The sequence below is a fragment of the Salmo salar genome, chromosome 09 (assembly GCF_965601325.2).
Source record: "Salmo salar chromosome 09, fSalSal1, whole genome shotgun sequence".
In the NCBI taxonomy this organism is placed as follows: Eukaryota; Metazoa; Chordata; class Actinopteri; order Salmoniformes; family Salmonidae; genus Salmo; species Salmo salar.
In genome coordinates, this window is record NC_138299.1 from 49,184,639 (window position 1) to 49,199,605 (window position 14,967).

At 44.4% G+C, this 14,967-nt stretch overlaps 1 protein-coding gene across 2 annotated transcripts in view; it reads left to right on the plus strand.

Moving 5' to 3' along the window:
- The window catches only part of trip11 (thyroid hormone receptor interactor 11), a 63,280-nt gene that overhangs the window by 37,951 nt on the left and 10,362 nt on the right, over positions 1 to 14,967 (plus strand). For both annotated transcript variants that reach the window (XM_045723745.2, XM_082955818.1), the window contains 6 exons: positions 1,009 to 1,202; positions 1,511 to 1,674; positions 2,663 to 2,766; positions 3,474 to 3,573; positions 5,455 to 5,536; positions 6,689 to 6,803. In XM_045723745.2, coding sequence (XP_045579701.1) covers positions 1,009 to 1,202; positions 1,511 to 1,674; positions 2,663 to 2,766; positions 3,474 to 3,573; positions 5,455 to 5,536; positions 6,689 to 6,803 — 759 coding nt within the window. The remainder of the gene's footprint in view (positions 1 to 1,008; positions 1,203 to 1,510; positions 1,675 to 2,662; positions 2,767 to 3,473; positions 3,574 to 5,454; positions 5,537 to 6,688; positions 6,804 to 14,967) is intronic.

The window sequence follows — 14,967 nt, forward strand, 5'->3', positions numbered from 1 at the left end:
GGACACCTGTTAGGGGGGTTGTTACACATTCATAACCAATACATAACACATTCATAACCAATACGTAACACATTCATAACCAATACCTAACACAGTCATAACCAATACGTAACACATTCATAACCAATACCTAACACAGTCATAACCAATTCGTAACACAGTCATAACCAATACGTAACACAGTCATAACCAATACGTAACACAGTCATAACCAATACGTAACACAGTCATAACCAATACGTAACACAGTCATAACCAATACGTAACACAGTCATAACCAATACGTAACACAGTCATAACCAATACGTAACACAGTCATAACCAATACGTAACACAGTCATAACCAATACGTAACACAGTCATAACCAATACGTAACACAGTCATAACCAATACGTAACACAGTCATAACCAATACGTAACACAGTCATAACAATACGTAACACAGTCATAACCAATACCTAACACGTTCATAACCAATACCTAACACGTTCATAACCAATACGTAGCACGTTCATAACCAATACGTAGCACGTTCATAACCAATACGTAGCACGTTCATAACCAATACCTAACACGTTCATAACCAATACGTAACAAATACGTAACACTTTCATAACCAATACGTATCGGATATATGATACTTTCCTTATCAGATATATTTATGGATAGTATATGGCAATCAAATATTATTTGTAGTGAAATATTCTGCTATTGGTAAATATCAACCCCCCCATGTGACCACTCTCCCTGTCTCTCTCTTTCTCTCTCTCCCCCCCGTCTCTTTCTTCTCTCTCTCCTTATGGCTCTCTCTCTTTTGGTCTGTCTCTCTCCTCTCTCTCTGTCTCTCTCTCCCTGTCTTTCTCGCTCCCTCTCCTCTCTCTCCCTGTCTTTCTCGCTCCGTTTGTCTCCTCTCTCTCTCTCCCTGTCTTTCTCGCTCCGTTTGTCTCCTCTCTCTCTCACTCTTGCCCTGTCTCTCCTCTCTCCCTGTCCGTCTCTCTCTCTCTCAGCTGCAGCATGTGAAGGACAGAGAGCAGCGGTTAAAGTTGGAGCTGGACCGGCTACGTAACCACCTGCTGGAGATAGAGGACTCCTACACACGGGAGGTCCTGGCTGCTGAGGACAGGGAGGCGGAGCTACGCAAGAGAGTCACGCTATTGGACGACAGACTGGCCACTTCCTCCAGTCAGGTGGAGAGCACCAGGTAAACATGTTCAGTAGGCATGAAGATGAAACAGGGAAGTACTATCTGAACATTTTGAAACGTCTTGAAAACATTTTTTGCTACTGTATGTCCTAATGAACAAGACCCTGAAAACAGATGGTCTGTTTATCACTGGTGATGGTTGAGTTACAGACGGATAAATACTTTATCGTCCCGTGTCCACAAACACAGAAATGTACGTCCAATGGAAAGTTTGTGTTCTGCCCTATCCCAACCCCTCTGAAAGAGGTTTGGGTAGCAAAAGGGGAGTAGAAAAACGTGAGTCATCTTCTTTATTTGTCTTGTAGCCACCAGGCGTCTCTCCAGGTGGAGTCTCTCCAGGAGCAGCTGAGTGGAACGGTGAGGCAGAGAGACGAGGCCTTGATCCAGCTCAGAGCAGCACAGGACCAGGTCAACCAGTACGCCGTGTCCCTGTCCAACCTCCAGATGGTGCTAGAGCAGTTCCAGCAAGGCAAGACTACTGGCCCTCCGCTAGTCTGATCCCAGATCAGTTTGTGCTGTGTAGATAGCGTCTATGATCGGTGTAATGCCATGATAAGGACCATTGGAGTTGGCAAGACCACTAACAGGTCTAGGACCAGGCTAGCCTCTCTGCTGTAATGCATGTTGATTATGTTTGGTATCCAGATCTGTTGGTGTTGTATAGCCAACTCTATGGTCTCTGAGGCTGTAGGGAGAATATAGCCTGGTATCCAGCTCTGTTAGTGTTGTATAGCCAACTCTATGGTCACTGAGGCTGTAGTGAGAATATAGCCTGGTATCCAGATCTGTTGGTGTTGTATAGCCAACTCTATGGTCACTGAGGCTGTAGTGAGAATATAGCCTGGTATCCAGATCTGTTAGTGTTGTATAGCCAACTCTATGGTCTCTGAGGCTGTAGTGAGAATATAGCCTAGTGTTGTATAGCCAACTCTATGGTCTCTGAGGCTGTAGGGAGAATATAGCCTGGTATCCAGCTCTGTTAGTGTTGTATAGCCAACTCTATGGTCTCTGAGGCTGTAGTGAGAATATAGCCTGGTATCCAGATCTGTTAGTGTTGTATAGCCAACTCTATGGTCACTGAGGCTGTAGTGAGAATATAGCCTGGTATCCAGATCTGTTAGTGTTGTATAGCCAACTCTATGGTCTCTGAGGCTGTAGTGAGAATATAGCCTAGTGTTGTATAGCCAACTCTATGGTCTCTGAGGCTGTAGTGAGAATATAGCCTGGTATCCAGATCTGTTAGTGTTGTATAGCTAACTCTATGGTCACTGAGGCTGTAGTGAGAATATAGCCTGGTGTCCAGATCTGTTTGTGCTCTATAGCCAACTTGATGCTATCCCACACACAGATCTGGGACCAGTCTAATCTAAAGGCAACATCAACTCCGATAGAGAAAATAGAGCTCTTCTGGTCTTTATAAAGATATGAACCTCTTCTCTCTGTTCTCTTCCCAACAGAAGAGAAAGCGATGTATTCGTCAGAGCTTGATAAATACAAGAGGGAGAAGGACGAGTGGAGGAGAAAAGCACTTAAACTGGAGGACAGAGCCTCAGCACTTCAGGTAGGACACTTCATAACGACTCTCACCAAGTACACATTCACTCCTCAATCATATAGTCCTTATGTTACATTCTGACTTATTGGTCTACTTATCATATCCCTGTCTCGCTCTGTCTCTCTCGCGCTCTGTCTCTCTCGCGCTCTGTCTCTCTCGCGCTCTGTCTCTCTCGCGCTCTGTCTCTCTCGCGCTCTGTCTCTCTCGCGCTCTGTCTCTCTCGCGCTCTGTCTCTCTCGCGCTCTGTCTCTCTCGCGCTCTGTCTCTCTCGCGCTCTGTCTCTCTCGCGCTCTGTCTCTCTCGCGCTCTGTCTCGCTCGCGCTCTGTCTCGCTCGCTCGCGCTCTCTCTCTCGCGCTCTCGCGCTCTCCGCGCTCTCTCTCTCGCGCTCTCTCTCTCTCTCGCGCTCTGTCTCTCTCTCTCGCGCTCTGTCTCTCTCTCTCGCGCTCTGTCTCTCTCTCTCTCGCGCTCTGTCTCTCTCTCTCGCGCTCTGTCTCTCTCTCTCGCGCTCTGTCTCTCTCTCTCGCGCTCTGTCTCTCTCTCTCTCGCGCCTCTGTCTCTCTCTCTCTCGCGCTCTGTCTCTCTCTCTCTCGCGCTCTGTCTCTCTCTCTCGCGCGCTCTGTCTCTCTCTCTCGCGCGCTCTGCTCTCTCTCTCTCGCGCGCTCTGTCTCTCTCGCGCGCGCGCGCTCTGTCTCTCGCTCTGTTACTCTCTCAGATCAACCTAGATGAGGCTAATGCAGCGCTGGACTCAGCCTCCAGACTCACTGACCAGCTGGACCTAAAGGAAGAACAGCTAGAAGAGCTCAAGAAACAAGGTGGGAGAGCAGCCATCTTATGTCAGGCTTTTTATCCAGCATGAAGGAACATGAAGAAGAGAGAGCTTATAATAAAGCCAGGCTGAGTTTGGAGGCCTGTGTAAGAGGTTTTATATAGTGGTCAAGGCTGTGGTTTTGGGCATGGAGGACTCTATAGTATCCCCTTCACTTTCCATTTCATTCTTATCATATAAAATAACATAGTAGAAACAATATTTGCTCTGATTTACAGAGTGTCCTTATTGTCTCCTAACCCAACATGTCTGACCTGATCTGTGTGGATCAAACACCTGTCCTCCTCCTCCTGCTGTAACTAGAGATGTTCTGGATGACATGCGTTCCTGTTCCGTTCCTCTGCTGTCTTCCTGACAGTCTGTACATGTCATACCTGTTGGCATCGTCAAGTTCCTCTTTTGAACACTGGTCTGCTTTTTCCGTTGTCTTCACAGTAGGTTTAGCGAGGCTCTAGATGGAACACTAGTTCCCAGTGTAGTGTTCTACTTCTGACCATGGCCTTATGGGAAATAAAGTGTTCTACTTCTGACCAGGGCCTTATGGGAAATAGTGTTCTACTTCTGACCATGGCCTTATGGGAAATAAAGTGTTCTACTTCTGACCAGGGCCTTATGGGAAATAGTGTTCTACTTCTGACCATGGCCTTATGGGAAATAAAGTGTTCTACTTCTGACCAGGGCCTTATGGGAAATAAAGTGTTCTACTTCTGACCAGGGCCTTATGGGAAATAGTGTTCTACTTCTGACCATGGCCTTATGGGAAATAAAGTGTTCTACTTCTGACCAGGGCCTTATGGGAAATAGTGTTCTACTTCTGACCAGGGCCTTATGGGAAATAAAGTGTTCTACTTCTGACCAGGGCCTTATGGGAAATAAAGTGTTCTACTTCTGACCAGGGCCTTATGGGAAATAAAGTGTTCTACTTCTGACCAGGGCCTTATGGGAAATAAAGTGCACTACTTCTGACCAGTCTAAGTGGAATGCCAGGAAAGTGTGTACCAGGTTCCTCCGTCTAAACTGATGAACCTGGTACACCCTTTCAGCTTCAGACAGGGTCCTCTGGGGTATAGTTTCACCCTTTCAGCTTCAGACAGGGTCCTCTGGGGTATAGTGTCATCCTTTCAGCTTCAGACAGGGTCCTCTGGGGTATAGTTTCACCCTTTCAGCTTCAGACAGGGTCCTCTGGGGTATAGTTTCACCCTTTCAGCTTCAGACAGGGTCCTCTGGGGTATAGTGTCATCCTTTCAGCTTCAGACAGGGTCCTCTGGGGTATAGTTTCACCCTTTCAGCTTCAGACAGCGTCCTCTGGGGTATAGCTTCACCCTTTCAGCTTCAGACGGGGTCCTCTGGGGTATAGTTTTACCCTTTCAGCTTCAGACAGGGTTCTCTGGGGTATAGCTTCACCCTTTCAGCTTCAGACAGGGTTCTCTGGGGTATAGTTTCACCCTTTCAGCTTCAGACAGGGGCATCACAACACATTCTCAGACGAACACACACACTTATATACACACACGAGACACACACACACACACACACATATATGTTTTCATACGCCATAGAAATAGACATTTGTGAGCTGTGAGGGTATCCATTTTATTTAACTAATAAGGCTGTTAAAGGGTGGGGGCCTGGATGCTGTCCTGAGGACCAACATGTCCTGATCTGCCTCCCTGATGACTGAAGCTTTCTTTGGCATAGTTGTCTCTGTTACACAAATATGTCAATGTTTTTGTCCAACAGACAGACTTAACTGTTGAGGTATAGCCACACTAACCGTGCTTCAGACTTCTGAGGAGCTGCAGCGCGTTGAATGTGTGTGTGTGTGTGTGTGTGTGTGTGTGTGTGTGTGTGTGTGTGTGTGTTACAGTTGATGTGAGGCAGGAGATGTTGGAAGAGTCTCAGGACAAGTTAATGAACCTGCTGAATAGCACAGAGGGACAAGTAGACCAGTAAGTTCAGCACTACACTGACTAAATATAATGCATTTAGACACTACACTGACTAAATATAATGCATTTAGACACTACACTGACTAAATATAATGCATTTAGACACTACACTGACTAAATATAATGCATTTAGACACTACACTGACTAAATATAATGCATTTAGACACTACACTGACTAAATATAATGCATTTAGACACTACACTGACTAAATATAATGCATTTAGACACTACACTGACTAAATATAATGCATTTAGACACTACACTGACTAAATATTATGCATTTAGACACTACACTGACTAAATATTATGCATTTAGACACTACACTGACTAAATATTATGCATTTAGACACTACACTGACTAAATATTATGCATTTAGACACTACACTGACTAAATATAATGCATTTAGACACTACACTGACTAAATATAATGCATTTAACAGGTCTGGGGACAATTCAAATGAAAGTCATTCAATTCAGGAAGTGATTTGAATTTCTAATTAAAAGATGGAATAACTTTAAAAAATTGTTTTTCCTTTTTCGGCTTATTGAATTGGAATTTCAGTTTACTTCATGAATTGTCTGACTTCAATTGGAATTGACCCCAACCCTGGTATTTAATCTCATCTTTCATGTAAATTGATCAGAGGTTGTGAATATAACTGCTGAAGTTTACAGTGTTAACAACATCTTAATGTATTTCTTCTCAAACGAGTGTTGAAAATTGCCGTTTGATATCGTCCACCACACAGAGCTATATGTAATAGATTATAGGCCGTGTTAATAGAGCTATATGTAATAGATAGTAGGCCGTGTTAATAGAGCTATATGTAATAGATAGTAGGCCGTGTTAATAGAGCTATATGTAATAGATTGTAGGCCGTGTTAATAGAGCTATATGTAATAGATTGTAGGCCGTGTTAATAGAGCTATATGTAATAGATAGTAGGCCGTGTTATTTTCCCTATCATGCATGTGTAATGACTCTTTGTGGTTCAGAGTATTTTGTCCGCTCAGACGTCCTGTCCAGGGGGTGTACTTGTACATCAAGCTGCCTCACGCTACAGAAACACGAGATAGGCTCCTCCCCTATGTGCTGTTCTGGCTCGGATATGGCTGCTTACTTTTCTTTATATTCTGTCTGCTCAGGGCTCTGATGCGGAACCTGTTCATGGGGTACTTCCACACCCCGAAACCCAAACGCTCCGAGGTGCTGAGGCTCATGGGTAGTGTCCTGGGACTGGACAAGGATGAGGTCAACCAGGTGACTGACAACACCCCTCCTCTTCTTTTCTACCACTTTCTGCTCCTCTTCTCCTTACTTCCTCTTTCTGACCCTCCTCTCCTTATTTCCTTTTTCTGCCCTCCTCTCCTTACTTCCTCTTTCTGGCCCTCCTCTCCTTACTTCCTCTTTCTGGCCCTCCTCTCCTTACTTCCTCTTTCTGGCCCTCCTCTCCTTACTTCCTCTTTCTGGCCCTCCTCTCCTTACTTCCTCTTTCTGGCCCTCCTCTCCTTACTTCCTCTTTCTGGCCCTCCTCTCCTTACTTCCTCTTTCTGGCCCTCCTCTCCTTACTTCCTCTTTCTGGCCCTCCTCTCCTTACTTCCTCTTTCTGGCCCTCCTCTCCTTACTTCCTCTTTCTGGCCCTCCTCTCCTTACTTCCTCTTTCTGGCCCTCCTCTCCTTACTTCCTCTTTCTGGCCCTCCTCTCCTTACTTCCTCTTTCTGGCCCTCCTCTCCTTACTTCCTCTTTCTGGCCCTCCTCTCCTTACTTCCTCTTTCTGCTCCTCTTCTCTTTACTTCCTCTTTCTGGCCCTCCTCTCCTTACTTCCTCTTTCTGACCCTCCTCTCCTTACTTCCTCTTTCTGCCCTTCCTCTCCTTACTTCCTCTTTCTGGCCCTCCTCTCCTTACTTCCTCTTTCTGGCCCTCCTCTCCTTACTTCCTCTTTCTGACCCTCCTCTCCTTACTTCCTCTTTCTGCCCTTCCTCTCCTTACTTCCTCTTTCTGGCCCTCCTCTCCTTACTTCCTCTTTCTGGCCCTCCTCTCCTTACTTCCTCTTTCTGCCCTTCCTCTCCTTACTTCCTTGTTTTTAATCTCTTATCCTTATTTGGGATGCTCTCCTATCCTTCTGTTTGTTCTTTTTTCACTTCAATCAATTGTTTTATTCATCTTGTCTTTTCAAACCTGTATCTGTCTCCCTCTGTGATTTCTGAATATCTCTTGGCTAGAAGGCTGAAAATGTATGGAATGTTTTTACATTTAGACATGTTTGTAATCCCTTTAGTCCAACCACAACTGATCTGGCGTCAGTCTCTAGATAATGACACATTAACATTCTCTGTGGCTTTGAATCCCTAACTTGGTCCTAGATCAGTTTGTGTTGTCTTGCCAACTCTTGGGGTCATTGTCATTTGCTAGTAAATCCCCTGACCATTCTAAAGGCGTCCTCATACATAGGCTGGGTTTGCTCCTAGCTGAACTTGGCTAGGCGAAGTGAGAGTCTCGCATACTCCCTTAAAATACCTTCGCTTGGAAAATAAATGAACTCAATCTGTTAATTAATTTGGAGTTTTTTTTGCCACGGAGGTCTGTTTCCACTGAGAAGCATACATTCCTACCAAGACAGCAGTTGAAAACGCGTGTCTCGTGGACTTCTGTTTGTTTGTTTGCGAGGGTTTTATAATCATTCCAAATACAATGGTATTTTTTAAATTTAAGTTACTTAATTTTATCTTTAGCCTGTGGACCTTTTACTCAGGAACTTGTTGCGTTTACATTATTAGTTAGGTCTATTTGTGATTAGTGTGTGTGACCTCTTAGGTCTATTTGTAATTAGTGTCTGACCTCTTAGGTCTATTTGTGATTAGTGTCTGACCTCTTAGGTCTATTTGTGATTAGTGTCTAATCTCCTAGGAGGCTCTTGGTTCTCACCCCCTTCCATAGACTTACACAGTAATTATGACAACTTCCGGAGGATGTCCTCCAACCTATCAGAGCTCTTGCAGCATGAACTGAAACATTGTCTACCCAATCAAAGGATCAGAGAATTAGTACTGAAATCATAAGCTACAGCTAGCTAGCACTGCAGTGCATAAAATGTGGTGAGTTGTTAACTCAGAGAGAGAGAAAATAGTTGGAACAGTTTTGAACAAATACATTTCTTCCTAAATGAAGAAGCAAAAGAGTGTCCTTTTTTTCTCACTTTCAGTGTCACTTACTGCAAATGCAGCCTAGCTAGTGTAGCCAACTCAAACACCTGCTCAAACAGAGGGATGCTACGTTGGCTAGCTGCACTTGGTTTGACTAATTTATTGCCACCGGGGCCCGCCACTGTAACTGCTTACTGACTGTACACTGTAACGTTACTGCATGATTGTAGCGGGTTTACTAACACGTTAGTTCTATTAGCTATGTTGACTATGATGTTACGTTAGCTAATATGGTGACAACGATGTAGGCTGTGTGTAGCGGTTTGGCTTGGAAAGGTTTTTTTCATCTGGTCACAAACAGCTGATGTGTTGTGCATTGAAGTCCACAAAAGAAGGGAAAAGGTGAAAGGAGGAGAGAGCATAACGTAGATTCCAAAAGGAATACAACGTGGCTGCTATGAAAGTGAACTGTGTTTTACGCGTGATCAGGGGTGTATTCATTCCGCCGATTCTGTTGAAAAATGTTTCTTTAAACAAAGGCAAATGGAACAAAACGGGGATGAACATACCTGAATTTGTCCAATAGAAACTCTTGTTTGTAACTGTTGGACTAATAATTACATCTTAGATCAGCTAGATCTCTATTGATCAGCTAGATCGGTATTGAATGTCACTGTCCATGTGCCACTGTCTGTCGCCTCAAATTTGTCTCGACCTGTGTTTATTTTTACATTTTTTTAATTTAACCTTTATTTAACTAGGCAAGTCAGTTAAGAACAAATGCTTATTTACAATGATGGCCTACCCCGGATGACTCTGGGTAAATTTTGCGCTGCCTTATGGGACTCCCAATCATGGCCGGTTGTCATACAGCCTGTGTGTACCTACATTGTAAACCGTCATTCGTAGTCTAGGTTGTAGCAACCTCATAATGGGTACAGGGAACATTCTAGAATCAGGTAGTGGCCTAAACCTATCGCTGTTACATTGAACTGGTTGAATGGAATATGAATGACAGTCATCCATTATGATGTAATAGAAATAAGGCCGCGCTCAAGAAAAATAAATCGTCCTCCCTCATCTGAAACGGCACTGACCGCCACTGGTCTGAAGGTAGAACTCCTCCTACCCGGCAGGCCCAGAGAGCAAATCAAGTGCACTTATAGGCCTACCACTGGCCAATCAGATAGCTCAGATCACTGTGTCTGCACAGTTTTCTCGAGCCATAGACTATAAAAAGAAGCCTTGAACGCACAGCAAAGTTGATGCTGTGAGATATTTTTTTATTTTTTTTTACTTTTAAAACCACGACTAGAGACTCAATGAATACAGCAAAGAGGTGCTGTTTTTTATGAGTGAGTTCATGTTTAAGTTGTTATTCAACACTGTCAACAACTTTGCTCAGTACTTTTATAAGCCTACTTCCACTCACGCTTCAACCAGCACTGCGGCTACGCTTCAACCAGCACTGCGGCTACGCTTCAACCAGCACTGCGGCTACGCTTCAACCAGCACTGCGGCTACGCTTCAACCAGCACTGCGGCTACGCTTCAACCAGCACTGCGGCTACGCTTCAACCAGCACTGCGGCTACGCCTCAACCAGCACTGCGGCTACGCCTCAACCAGCACTGCGGCTACGCTTCAACCAGCACTGCGGCTACGCTTCAACCAGCACTGCGGCTACGCTTCAACCAGCACTGCGGCTACGCTTCAACCAGCACTGCGGCTACGCTTCAACCAGCACTGCGGCTACGCTTCAACCAGCACTGCGGCTACGCTTCAACCAGCACTGCGGCTACGCTTCAACCAGCACTGCGGCTACGCTTCAACCAGCACTGCGGCTACGCTTCAACCAGCACTGCGGCTACGCTTCAACCAGCACTGCGGCTACGCTTCAACCAGCACTGCGGCTACGCTTCAACCAGCACTGCGGCTACGCTTCAACCAGCACTGCGGCTACGCTTCAACCAGCACTGCGGCTACGCTTCAACCAGCACTGCGGCTACGCCTCAACCAGCACTGCGGCTTCAGTGAATGACTATAGCAATGTGTTCCGATAAGCTTGCGTTGTTATTATTAGCAGCTTGTGTCTATTTTAATATTGAGGAATAAGAGTAACAACATGAATTGGTGCGTGAGGCAGAAATAATGCAGCGTGACTTGAGTTTCACTATCAGCTGGAAGATTGTGTCCCTTTTTCTCAGCGGAGGGAGGGAGAGCGGAGGGACGGGACAGTAAGTCAGGTGAGAGGTAGCCGAAAAAGAAGAGAAAAGAATTGCGCATTTTATGCTCACTCAGCTGTGTCACAAGTAATACTACAAATGATCTATTACCAGTGTGATCATATACCTTTTAAACATATATAAATAATATTATTTTATATATATATATATATATATATATATATAATATATATATATATATATATCCTGTTAGGGCTAGGGGGCAGTATTGACACGGCTGGATAAAAAACGTACCCGATTTAATCTGGTTACTACTCCTGCCCAGTAACTAGAATATGCATATAATTATTGGCTTTGGATAGAAAACACTCCAAAGTTTCTAAAACTGTTTGAATGGTGTCTGTGAGTATAACAGAACTCAAATGGCAGGTCAAAACCTGAGAAGATTCTGTACAGGAAGTACCCTGTCTGACCATTTCTTGAACTTCTTTGCCATCTCTATCAATTACAAAGGATCTCTGCTATAACGTGACACTTTCTACAGCTCACATGGTCTCTCAGAAGGCGGCAAAAAGCTGAATCGTGGCTTTGCAGGCTCTGGCTGAAACAAAGTAGCGCGTTTGGGTAGTGGCTGGTTACAGTACTGTGAGACTCAGGCTCGTGCCCGCGTCGACCGAAAGCTTTCTTTTCCTTTGTCTGTTTACCTAAAAGGAGATTCCCGGTCGGAATATTATCGCTTTTTTACGAGAAAAATGGCATAAAAATGGATTTTAAACAGCGGTTGACATGCTTCGAAGTACGGTAATGGAATATTTAGATTTTTTTGGTCACGAATTGCGCCATGCGCACGACCCTTATTTATCCTTTCGGATAGTGTCTGGAACGCACGAACAAAACGCCGCTATTCGGATATAACGATGGATTATTTGGGACCAAACCAACATTTGTTATTGAAGTAGAAGTCCTGGGAGTGCATTCTGACGAAGACAACAAAGGTAAGAACATTTTTGTTATAGTAAATCTGATTTTGGTGAAGGCTAAACTTGCCGGGTGTCTGTCTAAATAGCTAGCCCGTGATGGCAGGGCTATGTACTTAGAATATTGCAAAATGTGCTTTCACCAAAAAGCTATTTTAAAATCGGACATATCGAGTGCATAGAGGAGTTCTGTATCTATAATTCTTAAAATAATTGTTATGCTTTTTGTGAACGTTTATCGTGAGTAATTTAGTAAATTGTTAGTAAATTCCCCGGAAGTTAGTATGCTAGTTCTGAACGTCACATGCTAATGTAAAAAGCTGTTTTTTGATATAAATATGAACTTGATTGAACAAAACATGCATGTATTGTATAACATAATGTCCTAGGGTTGTCATCTGATGAAGATCATCAAAGGTTAGTGCTGCATTTAGCTGTCTTCTGGGTTTTTGTGACATTATATGCTAGCTTGAAAAATGGGTGTCTGATTATTTCTGGCTGGTTACTCTGCTGACATAATCTAATGTTTTGCTTTCGTTGTAAAGCCTTTTTGAAATCGGACAGTGTGGTTAGATTGAGAGTCTTGTCTTTAAATAGCTGTAAAATAGTCATATGTTTGAGAAATTGAAGTAATAGGATTTTTAAGGTATTTGAAAATCGCGCCACTGGATTACACTGGCTGTTACGTAGGTGGGACGAATTCGTCCCGCCTAGCCCAGAGAGGATATATATACTGCTCAAAAAAATAAAGGGAACACTAAAATAACACATCCTAGATCTGAATGAATGAAATAATCTTATTAAATACTTTTTTCTTTACATAGTTGAATGTGCTGACAACAAAATCACACAAAAATAATCAATGGAAATCCAATTTATCAACCCATGGAGGTCTGGATTTGGAGTCACACTCAAAATTAAAGTGGAAAACCACACTACAGGCTGATCCAACTTTGATGCAATGTCCTTAAAACAAGTCAAAATGAGGCTCAGTAGTGTGTGTGGCCTCCACGTGCCTGTATGACCACCCTACAATGCCTGGGCATGCTCCTGATGAGGTTGCGGATGGTCTCCTGGGGGATCTCCTCCCAGACCTGGACTAAAGCATCCGCCAACTCCTGGACAGTCTGTGGTGCAACGTGGCGTTGGTGGATGGAGTGAGACATGATGTCCCAGATGTGCTCAATTGGATTCAGGTCTGGGGAACGGGCGGGCCAGTCCATAGCATCAATGCCTTCCTCTTGCAGGAACTGCTGACACACTCCAGCCACATGAGGTCTAGCATTGTCTTGCATTAGGAGGAACCCAGGGCCAACCGCACCAGCATATGGTCTCACAAGGGGTCTGAGGATCTCATCTCGGTACCTAATGGCAGTCAGGCTACCTCTGGCGAGCACATGGAGGGCTGTGCGGCCCCCCCAAAGAAATGCCACCCCACACCATGACTGACCCACCGCCAAACCGGTCATGCTGCAGGATGGTGCAGGCAGCAGAACGTTCTCCACGGCGTCTCCAGACTCTGTCACGTCTGTCACGTGCTCAGTGTGAACCTGCTTTCATCTGTGAAGAGCACAGGGCGCCAGTGGCGAATTTGCCAATCTTGGTGTTCTCTGGCAAATGCCAAACGTCTTGTACGGTGTTGGGCTATAAGCACAACCCCCACCTGTGGACGTCGGGCCCTCATACCACCCTCATGGAGTCTGTTTCTGACCGTTTGAGCAGACACATGCACATTTGTGGCCTGCTGGAGGTCATTTTGCAGGGCTCTGGCAGTGCTCCTCCTGCTCCTCCTTGCACAAAGGCAGAGGTAGCGGTCCTGCTGCTGGGTTGTTGCCCTCCTACGGCCTCCTCCACGTCTCCTGATGTACTGGCCTGTCTCCTGGTAGCGCCTCCATGCTCTGGACACTACGCTAACAGACACAGCAAATCTTCTTGCCACAGCTCGCATTGATGTGCCATCCTGGATGAGCTGCACTACCTGAGCCACTTGTGTGGGTTGTAGACTCCGTCTCATGCTACCACTAGAGTGAAAGCACCGCCAGCATTCAAAAGTGACCAAAACATCAGCCAGGAAGCATAGGAACTGAGAAGTGGTCTGTGGTCACCACCTGCAGAACCACTCCTTTATTGGGGGTGTCTTGCTAATTGCCTATAATTTCCACCTGTTGTCTATTCCATTTGCACAACAGCATGTGAAATTTATTGTCAATCAGTGTTGCTTCCTAAGTGGACAGTTTGATTTCACAGAAGTGTGATTGACTTGGAGTTACATTGTGTTGTTTAAGTGTTCCCTTTATTTTTTTTGAGATATATATATATATCCAGGAAATGTAGAAAATGGTATATATATATATTTCCTGGTTTTCTACATTTCCTGGTTCTACATATCTATATAACACAATTTTTCAAAATTTCCTGGTTCTATGTAGTGTTTTGTATGTTTTCCCATTTTATCTCTTTGAGAGTTTGTGTTCCTTTACTAACACCACATTCCCTGTCTACATGTGTTTTTTTGTTCTAGTAGAAATACATCTATAACACGTTCTGTTCTATCCTGTATTTCTATCTGATAGTATGACATCTAGTGGCCCTTCTGGGTACTTTAGATTACCACTGTTGTCTGCTATTACCTCTGGCTCGCTGTGTGGCATTATCTGTCCCACTATTGACTGTGGAGATATGCTCTGATGAAGGTCGACTGATCGAAAGCTCAGCTATATTAAAATACATTTCCATCTGACGAAGTGTGCGGAGACTTTTTTTCTTTTCTTTTTTTTTCGGTTGCTTCTTAAAATATAATTTCTAGATGGTCTGAGAAGAACAACATTGGCAGGGCAATTCAAGTTAAGCCAATATACAGCGATGAATGTATTGGGCCTATAGTTTACTGCACAAACCTCATTGCTACATTACTGTTTTTAATTGGTTAATTTTGCATAGGCATATGTTGTTTTTTATAATCTTGGCTTGCATTTTGACTCAGATGAGGTTGGTGACCACTGCTGTTCAGTATCCCCTACTTATTGTAGTTTCCCCTCAACTTGCTATTGTTTCAGAACAGTGTTCTGGACCAATCAGCGATCACTCAAGGAGTAATGTACTGGGTTGGAACAGTGTTTT